General features: G+C 39.9%; 1 protein-coding gene across 1 annotated transcript in view; it reads left to right on the forward strand.

Moving 5' to 3' along the window:
- The first annotated feature begins 1571 nt into the window (after positions 1–1571).
- The window catches only part of PIWIL2 (piwi-like RNA-mediated gene silencing 2), a 43308-nt gene continuing 34519 nt past the window's right edge, over positions 1572–10360 (forward strand). Inside the window, exons 1-9 of the mRNA XM_012662945.1 lie at positions 1572–1763; positions 2848–2926; positions 3078–3225; positions 3711–3917; positions 4769–4879; positions 7896–8013; positions 8641–8765; positions 9607–9687; positions 9993–10106. Coding sequence (XP_012518399.1) covers positions 1572–1763; positions 2848–2926; positions 3078–3225; positions 3711–3917; positions 4769–4879; positions 7896–8013; positions 8641–8765; positions 9607–9687; positions 9993–10106 — 1175 coding nt within the window. The remainder of the gene's footprint in view (positions 1764–2847; positions 2927–3077; positions 3226–3710; positions 3918–4768; positions 4880–7895; positions 8014–8640; positions 8766–9606; positions 9688–9992; positions 10107–10360) is intronic.

The raw sequence follows: 10360 nt of genomic DNA on the forward strand, positions 1-10360 counted from the left end.
GGAGGTGAGGGAGGGATGGAGAAAGAGGAAGGTTCCAGAAATCCTATAATTGGTGGGTGTTACAGCCTTCTCAGTTTGTACCAGTTAGGCAGCTGATTGTTCTGGAGTCTTTAGGTGGTGTTGGGGGAGGTGCGAGCAAAGGGTACAGGCTAACCAAAAAGGGGTTTTAGCCATTAAAGGGAAGAGCTGTTATAGCCTTTGAAAAAAGGAGGTATATTCTGCATTTATAGTGTAAAAGAGAGTAGTTTAGTTCCAGACATTTTGCAAGTTCTAAAACTATCTCCACCTATGCTCTTGACTTATGAATTGTGTGTTTTTTCTTTTATGCCTGGCCCGATTTCTCTGCAGCTGATAACTTAAGACAGGTTTTTGAAAGTTAAGAAGAGGCTTATTTAACTTTGCAGTTAAGAAAGATTCATCCGGGATCAGGGGTAGGTCAGTACAATGAGAGGAGTCCCTTTAAGAGGGAGTCCTGAAAACTATAGGTTATAAAGTGATTTTGAAGAGGCCTGATGAACTTCAGATTCGGGGGGTGGGGTGTGGGCAGGGAGAGCCTCATCCCTGGTTACCTGGGAGAGAGAAGGGTGTTAAATGTAACATGTGAGACTCAGCAGGTATTGTCAGCCCAAAGCAGAAGGGCTCCGTACCCTGGAGACCTCAGTTCTGGTGGAGTGTGAAGGAAGAGTTTTATAGAAAGGAATTGGATAAAGATTCAAAGAAGCAACTACAGGCCAGGCGCGGTGGCTCACGCCTATAATCCTAGCACTCTGGGAGGCTGAGGCAGGCGGATTGTTTGAGCTCAGGAGTTTGAGACCAACCTGAGCAAGAGAAGACCCCATCTCTACTAAAAAAAAATAGAAAGAAATTATCTGGACAACTAAAAATATATAGAAAAAAAAAATTAGCCAGGCATGGTGGCGCATGCCTGTAGTCCCAGCTACTCGCGAGGCTGAGGCAGGAGGATCGCTTGAGCCCAGGAGTTGGAGGTTGCTGTGAGCTAGGCTGACGCCACGGCACTCACTCTAGCTAAGGCAACAGAGTGAGACTCTGTCTCAAAAAAAAAAAAAAAAAGAAGACAACTATAGAGATCAAGTAGATGAGTTTAATGTGATTATAGACTGGACAAAAATTAGGACTCTGGTGTAGGAAAGAGGCCCCAAAAAGCAACAACCCATAAATATTTACTGACAGAATAATTTTATGATATGGCTATGTTAACTATAAACTTGTTTATATATCAAAATCATCCCCATACATAAATTTGCTTCCTTCTACAACAGGTGGTTAACTTAACAACTGAGTTCTCTGGGGGGCTGTTTGGATAGAAAATATAAGTAAGTACAAGGAGGGCTTGGGCCCCTAAGGGATTGCTAAGCTTTCAAAGTGAGTATGTTATAGAAGGCTGGTCATTTTACTGGACTGATTTAAAGTAACTATTTTTTAATGCTTTTAATGCTTTGTGTGTCTGCCTTTAAGGAAAAGGAAAATAATTGGGAATCTTAATCTTTTTAAAAGGCTAGCAAGTAATTAACCAGAACAAGATCAGCACGCGTCTCCTCTACAGCCTTTTCATGGATCCTGTCCGACCACCATTTAGGGGCCCTCCTCCTGTCCACCCATCTCAATTTGTACGGATGCCAGGCTGTTGGCCACAAGCTCCTAAACCTTTGGCCTCAGGTCTGGGCAGGGCAGGACCAGCAGGCAGAGGCCATGCATTTGGAAAGCCAGAGGAACCAGGCACACAGAGGGGGCCAGCACAAAGGGTAAGCCCACATCTGGATACATAGTGGTAGCATATAGCTTACCTGTGCTGTCAGAGGAAGTAATGGATTTCAGAGTGCTTAGAAAACTGTGAAGCCCTATACTGAAGCAAGGTTTTTGGTGTTCTTTTTTTTTTTTAAAAAAAGTAGTTGTATCTTCTGGGCATATATTTCAAATCTTAAAAGTTGCAAGTCTAGACAAAGTGTCTTATAATGAACACTAGGTGGACTTGGGTAGGTGCCTTACGTCCTCTACCTTCAATCCATTTGTCTGTCCATCCATCCATTCATAACTGATATGTTTAAAGATAAAACCTCTTGCTCTTTTCTGAATGTTTAGATTTTCGCCCTGGGCTTGGCTTTATGATATTAGCAGCAGCTCCTGCCTCTGAGGTAGCAATTGCTAGAGTTCCTTTTGGAAGGCTCTTTGCCCAAATCTTAAATAAAAAGAGGCTCTTCAGCTATTGCTACTGCTGTGTGAACACTTAACATGTGTGTGCATTCTTAATCTCCTAATTATATGGTCATTTTAAGAAAAATGTAATTAATGTATATCAGAGTTAGCAAATACAGGAAAAACTTAATAGTGCCGTTATCATTTTAAGTAGAGTTGACAGTGTCGAATGTAATGTTTTTGTAAGAAGAAAAATTTATGACAGTAATCTGAGTATGTTTGCTCAGATGAATTGCTTGAATCTATATGTAGCTTTTATACATGTCAGCCCTAATTAGCATAACAGTAGTAAACTTTCAAGACTGCTCCAGGAAAATAGTAGGTTTTGTTGGATATTGTTTGAAAAAGAAACTCTAGTACCTCTTAAATAATCTAGCTAGTTAGTTCTGTTCTGTTTCATTTTGTCATATTGTATATCAAATCATGGACTTTTAACTGTAAACTTTTATACTTAAAGACCTAATAGGACATGGTTACAAGTATTAAAAATTTTTTTATAAAATATTTTTATCCTTTATTTTTATAACACTTATAGAGTTTGAAGAAGATAATTTTATAAGACTTTAAGAAAACCATTGTTTCTGGAATTGTAAACTACATCTTAGAATAACTTTATTCTTTGACTTTCCATAGGAGTCTGTGGGTTTGGTCTCCATGTTCCGAGGCCTGGGCCTTGAAACAGTTTCCTGGACCTCTCGGAAACATGAAATGCCCTCTTTAGGTATGTGGAAAACTAACTTGGGAAATTTAATGTTATACATGATTGCTTCGTTTTTAAATCCATATGATTTATCTTCAGAAAAATAAAACAAACTGTACTTTAAAACACATTTAACTCACAGTTATTGCTGGGATTCGGTTCTTTCCTTCAGGTAGAGGCATTTTAGGTCGAGGCTTTTCTGCTAATATGGTGCACAAGGACAAAGAAGAACCCCGTTCCACTTTCCCGGATCCTTTAGTGTTGGCAGCTGGGGATAGCAAGATGGCAGAGGCCTCTGTTGGTCGGAATAGGTGGGTAAAGTTACCTTCTCATGTAACCATCACATTCAGATGAAGTATCTCCGTTAAGTTCAAAGAGAAACTCTAAAAGTGTTGTATTATCTCACAAATAAGCAATGCCTGATTTTATATTCAAGAATGGACATTTTCCAAGAGTGGTCAGCAGCTGCTGACCCAGTTAGTCATTGGAAAAGGGTAAAAAGTGGTTCTGCGTTGGGCAGTGCACAGCATCATTTGCCCTCTTAACAAGGTACCCTGGTCTTTGCCGTTCTTTAATCACTTTCCTCTCAGTTCTGTCGAAGATGGTTCTGAGAGTCCAAGTCAATAGCAGTTGGTGAATGAATCATGTTGGTGTATTGTGTTTTGAGAGATCCCAAGGCTGCGCTTGGGCCCCCTTTGCTGACTCCAGGAAGAGAGTATAGACTTGGGGGAGAAATCTAGATGTGGCATAGATAGGAGCATGATAAAGCCCATTTGCTTCTCATTCCACATTTCAGAGTGCTTGGAAGGGGGAGTTCAGATGCTGCTTTATTACCCCTGGGAAGGGCAGCTGCCGGTATCGGCAGAGGAGTGGACAAGCCTCCCAGTGCCTTCAGCCTAACTTCCCGGGACCCCTCACGGCTGTCATCACCTCCGGCTCTGCCCCAGCCCTCCCTGCACTCTCCAGATCGCCCTCTGGTCCTGACGGTGGAACACAAGGAAAAGTAAGTCAGGAACACTGCCTTCTCTGCTTGGTAATGATCAGAGGAGGAGAAAGAGGCACCTGATGAGTCTCTGTATTTTGGCTGATGTGCAGTACTGTAAAAACTGTGTCTGTTGTGTCTGAAGTCCTGCCTGGGTGATAGGTACTGCAGAGGGTTTTGTTTTCTTCTGTGCCAGTGGGAGATTGACAAAAAGGTGGGACAATTCCTGATGAAGTTGAGTGAGCTTAACAGTGAAAATATAGTCTGTATTAGAGAGTAGACTCGTGGCCTTTTGTTTCCTTCCCAATTGAAACAGACAGTTCTTTACCATGTTGTTTTTTTGTTTTGTTTTCTTTTTAGAGATGGGGTCTTGGGGTCTCGCTCTGTCGCCCAGGCTGGAGTGCAGTGGTGTGATCATAGCTCACTGCAGCCTTGAACTCCTGGGCTCAAGCGATCCTCCTGCCTCAGCCTCCTGAGTAGCTGGGACTAGAGGTGTGTGTGAGCCACCATGCCTGGCTTTCTTTGTCACATTGAAGATAAGGCAATAATTTAGGGAAAATATTTTGGCACTTCATCTGTCTCTATATAACTAGAACAACTTTTATGTTCTTAGTTAACTGGCCTGGTTCATTCTAGTAATATTAACTAGCACAAACAGGGCAACCTTCCTTATCTAATTAGACATTGCCAAGGATTTATCTTCTAGCCTTCAAAGCTTGCTTTTGTACGTGTTGACGCTTGGTTTGCGTATCTGTAGCAAAGTGAAAAATATTACTTCCCTCAATCTTTTTGTTGGTGGTAGTGGTTTGAGTTGGTTGTGTTGTTTTTGTCTTTTGGTAAATGGGAGCTTTTTTATTCTTTTTATTTTCCAGAGAGCTTCTTGTGAAGCAAGGATCAAAAGGAACACCTCAATCTTTGGGACTGAACCTCATCAAAATACAGTGTCATAATGAAGCAGTTTATCAATATCATGTGACTTTCAGGTATTCACAGCTTTTTTCTCTACATTGTTCACTTCTTAGAGGGCACTAATGAAATAGTTCCCCTGGGATAACTAAATGTTGTTCTGTACAATTCTTGGTGAACCTCTCCGTGCCATAATGCATGTACTCAGATCCTTACAGGAAGTTTAAGGTTAATTTTTTTGTGTGTATTTAGCAATATTACCAATTCAGATTTTAACTTAATAGTTACAGGTTTATACACGAGGCTAGAATAGATTTAATATGAAATCAATGAAGCTTACGTTCAGGGCCTTTTACTTGCATAGGCCTCTTCCATGATCTTTTAATTTATTTTATGTGTGTAATTTTGTATTCCTTTTTTTAAGGGAGACCCCTCCCGAAATGGTATAAGATCCATACGCCGTAAGATCCATCCTTCCCTGCATGAATTATCATACCAACATTTGATGTCTTTCCGGTGACAGTCTAGGGTTAAATTTATGAGTGATAAAATCAGGAAAAATAACTTTAATTTTATATCAATAATTTTAGGATTTATTTTACTTTTCTAAAAATTAAGAATTCATATTAGTTTGTGTTATTTTTAAGATCTTGGGGGAGTCATTAGCTGGAGGTTATTCGCCAAAATTGTGAAAGTGAATATTTTGAAATATCTAGAAAAAATGGAAATCTGAATTTTTAATTGACAAATAATAATTGTATATATGGCATAAAGTGTGATGTTTTGATACATGTATACATTGTAGAAAGATTAAATCAAGCTAATTAACATATCCACCTCACCTACTTACCATTTTTTGAGATGAGAACATTTAAAATCTCTTTTAGAAATTGTGAAATATATCTTGTTATTAACTATGGTCACCACAGATTACCATAGATAGCAGTAGATCACTAAAACTTATTCTGCCTAACTGAAACTTTATACCTTTTGACCAGCATCTCTCCCCTTTCCCCATCCCCGCCCAACGCCCAGCATCTGGTAACCACCTTTCTACTCTCTGTTCTATGAATTGGACTTTTTCAGTTTCCACGTACAAGTGAGATCATACGATATTTGTCTTTCTGTGCCTGGCTTATTTCACTTAGCATAATGTCCTTCAGGTTCATCCATATTGTCACAAATGATAGACTTTCCTTCTTTTTAAAGGTGGTATAGTATTCCATTGTGTGTATGTACCACATTTTCCTTATCCATTCATCCACTGATGGACACTTAGGTTGGTTCCGTATCCTGGCTATTGCCAATACTGCTGCAGTGAACATGGGAGAGCAGACATCTCTTCAACATACCGATTTCACTTCCTGTGGTTAAATACCCAGAAGTGGGATTGCTGGATCATATGGTAGTTCTATATTTAGTTTTTGAGGAACCTCTGTACTATTTTCAAAGATGACTGTACTAGGAAGTCTTAATTCGTGAAGAACTGCTACTAATTGGTGATAAAAGGAAGAAGTGGAGTGAAAGAAGAAAGGAACATTTCGGGGGAAAATATCCTGAAAATTTGATGTAAAGGCGAAAGGATGGAGCCATTTGACTGAGGAGAAGGTGGTTGGCTTTGACCATGGGGAAAAAAGTAATTGGATTTACTTTTGAAGGCACTGTTGGTGATCTTATAGTAGTTTTCCTAGAGAAAACTACTAAAAGATTAAAGGAACAAGGGAGAGCGTAGGTCCTGAGAAGTAGCCAGTGACTTGGCCACTCATTTTAAACATTTTTAAGAGGAATGGGAAATGGAATGATAATTGAAGAGGGTGACAGGATTGCGTTAGTGGTTTCTGTGAGGTAAGAAAGCAGAGCTGAGCATGTATGACAGGTGGAAGGAAGAAGCCAGAAAAGAGGGTGAAGTTGAGCCCCAGGAAACAGGCATTTTGTGGACCATATGGGGAGGAGGTGAGCATCAAAGAGAGGAGAACTCTTTCTCTGAAAATGGACTGACAGATGTTGAGGAAACGAAAAGGAGTCTGTCTGCATTGAATGGGCCACGGAGAAGACATGGATTTATAGGTTTCGAGATTGTACCTGTGGGTGGTGTACAGCTGCAGATTGTAGATTCGAAGCCCCAGTGAAGGGGCTGCCAGGTTATTGAGAGAATGCTAAGCAGATGTATTACAGCAGGCCGGGCATCCTGTGGCTTCCTTGCAGTGCATGAAGGGCGTCTAGGAAGACAAACTTAAGTACTGTGCTTGGAGCATAGCTCTCTGTGTGTCTATGAATTTTTTAAGAAGTGTGTTGTTTGCATGTGAGTGTTTAGTTTGGAGGACAGCTGTGTTGGATTAACACTCGATTTTCTTTCTTTTTGCTTCACGTACTTGAACATGCTTGACCTTAGCCTTGGATTTGTTTAAACTTTGCAGTTGTAGAATAGGGTTGGGTGTTACTGTGCTATAATGGGACAATTGTCATATAAAGTAGCTACTGGAGTTTTTCAAAGCTGTAAGATTTGTGACAGTGAATCAATAGAAAGTTGACATTGCCATGAGTGAAAAATAGAGTAAAACCCTGTTTTTTTAAAAAAAAAAAATTTTTTTTTAAGTGTGTATCTCTGAAGACTGTAGATCAGGGATTGGCAAACTATGGCTGGTCCGAAGATCAAACCTGGCCCACCGCCTGTTTGTGTAATAAAGATTTATTGGTGCATAGCCACACTTATTTGTTTGCATATCATCTATGGCTGCTTACATGGCCTGCAAAGCCTAAAATATTTACTATCTGGCCCTTTACACAAAAGTTTTCTTTTCCCCTGTTCTAAAGTCTGGAAGAATATACACTGACACATTAAGGCAGCTGTCCTTTGGTGGTAGAATTACAGGTTGTTTTCGTTTTCTTTACCTACAATTTCTAATGTTCCTGCCCTGACCAGGTATCCTGGAGTCAAAGGTCCCTTTGTAGTCAGATGTATAATTTTTAATATAACCACTAGGTGGAGCAGCAGTTACAAATGACTGCGTCTCTAGCACACGTGTTGCACTAGTGTGGTAAAGATTGCCGTTGGAGTCAAATTGAAGTGAAATCCTCTTTATTATTTTCTAGCCCCAATGTGGAGTGCAAAAGCATGAGGTTTGGCATGTTGAAGGACCATCAAGCTGTCACCGGAAACATCACTGCTTTTGATGGATCCATTCTCTATCTGCCTGTTAAGCTTCAACAAGTGAGACCAAACAGGAAGTGTATTTTGGGATGAAATCTAAGAGTGCTTTGGTGTTTTGAGTGGTGGGAAATCATAGACATCCTGAACATTTGAGTTGTATCTTCCTATTCCTAGAGGGAAGACAGATTTCTGCAGGACATAATAGAAAATTTTACATTTGAATTCTTCAGGAAGCACCTTCTCACATAAGAGGAGTGATTGGGGCCGGGTGTGGTGCTCACACCTGTAATCCCACAACTCTGGGAGGCCAAGGCAGGAGGATCGCTTTATCAAGGAGTTGGAGATTGCCATGTGCAGTGAGCAATGATTGGGTCACTGCACTCCATCCTGGGCTACAGAGTGAGACCCTGTCTCTTAAAAAAAAAAAAAAAGTAATTAGAAGCCCTTGGCTTCTGTGATAAAGAATGGCTTATAAATTTCAAATTCAAATTTTGTTGGGTTTCTCTTACCAAATAGTTTCTGAATCCTGGTTGTCATGCTGTGCTTTTGCCAGTGTGGACAGCAAAGTGAAGGGAAGAGTAGAAAAAAACATTTTAAGATATTTTAGTGTTATCTAGAACACAGTTGGATTAGATTAGGACTTGGTAGTTTGTCATTTCTTTTTACTCGCGTGTATTTATTTGTTAGGTTTTCGAGTTAAAAAGTCAAAGGAAAACTGATGGTGCTGACATCAGCCTTAAGATTCAGTTGACGAAGATCTTGGAGCCCTGCTCTGACTTGTGCATTCCCTTCTACAATGTTGTTTTCCGCCGGTGAGGACACAGCTGAAGTCTTATTTTCCTTTAACTTCCGTCTTGTATTTGCAATAATACTCTTCAAGAAGCTTGGGTGGTGTTATACTGCAATGTGCATGTAAATGGGTTTGGAAACATTTACTAAATGAGTGCATGATACTGAGGCTAACTTGCTCAGAAATCATCTCACCAGTGACAGGCCAGATTTGAATACAAAATGAGGTTTGGAGGTAGCTGGATAGGGGAATGGGTTCCTTTGGATTTGTTCAGGTTAAAAGCACGTGTTTACAGTGCATATTTAATGGTGATGGTAGCGAGGGGGCTACTTCAAGAGATAGTGTGCAGAAACATTTGCTGGAAGAATTTTTTCCAGTCCCTTGAGTTTTTGCATTAGAGACAGCTCATAATTGTTTAACTTCTTTCGAGATACCCTAATTTCATACAGCTGTTATTCCCAAAATACCTCTTATTTAATGAAACACAACCTAACTTCTACCTGGTAAGCTAAACTGCCAGGAACAAAGATTAACCCCCTTTACCAGACTGTTGATTCACACACTTAGAAATGGGCTCTTGTTAATGGTAAAAAGTAATGTAAATTGAGCCTGGGAAATGAACTCAGTGTTTGGTTAGCTAGTAAGTGGGAAAGGCTACAGTCAGTTGCACATACTCCAACATAAATGTTTTGGTAGTTTTTATTTTTCTTTTAGCAAGATTATCCTCAACATAAAAGCTATATTTGTGCAAAGAACACAAACATTTCTGACCCTTTAGGCTTCGAAAGGCAAATGTAGCTGAGAATAATGGAGCTTAATTTTTTTATTCTACTAGAAAACCCACTCTTGGTTTTTTATTTCAGGGTAATGAAACTTTTAGATATGAAGCTTGTGGGGAGAAACTTTTATGACCCTACAAGTGCTATGGTACTACAGCAACACAGGTTGGTGGTTTTTTCCCCCTTTCCTCACTTTTGAATGTTCTGGAAAGAAATTTTTCATTGCAACCATTGTATTTAGGACCATAATCTCAGCACTATTTTATGATAGTGAATACAATTTCTCAGTTAAATCTCTTCCTTAGTTTGTTTTTTTAGTGGGTTTGCAATGATGTTGATTTACTTTGTTTCCTGGGGCTTTCTCACTGTTACGAGGAAAGGGCAAAACTCTAAGTATTGTTTCAGATGGGGGCATGGAAGTAGCTGTGTTCTTTTTAGAACCCTAGGGTAACGACCACCTCTCTCTTCAGATTGCAGATCTGGCCAGGCTACACAGCTAGCATCCGGAGGACAGATGGAGGTCTTTTCCTGCTAGCAGATGTCTCCCATAAGGTCATTCGGAATGATTCCGTGCTGGATGTCATGTGAGTGGATGGTGGGACCCGCCTTTAACATGCTGATGATTTTCTGAAAAGTTCAATAACAGCTGGTAATAATACAGTGAGACATTGTTCTGTTTGGATTTTTAACTGTAAAATAGATTGAGAGAGAACTAAATGGATATACCCTTCTCTCTAAGTCCTTCTGAATAGACATCTGAATAGACATCTGCTGTGCTTTGAGGAGGAGTTTTATTTAAATTTGTGGTTAAGAAGACATGGTTTGATATATGCACATC

Source organism: Propithecus coquereli, unplaced genomic scaffold (assembly GCF_000956105.1).
Source record: "Propithecus coquereli isolate 6110/MARCELLA unplaced genomic scaffold, Pcoq_1.0 Scaffold79, whole genome shotgun sequence".
NCBI lineage: Eukaryota > Metazoa > Chordata > Mammalia > Primates > Indriidae > Propithecus > Propithecus coquereli.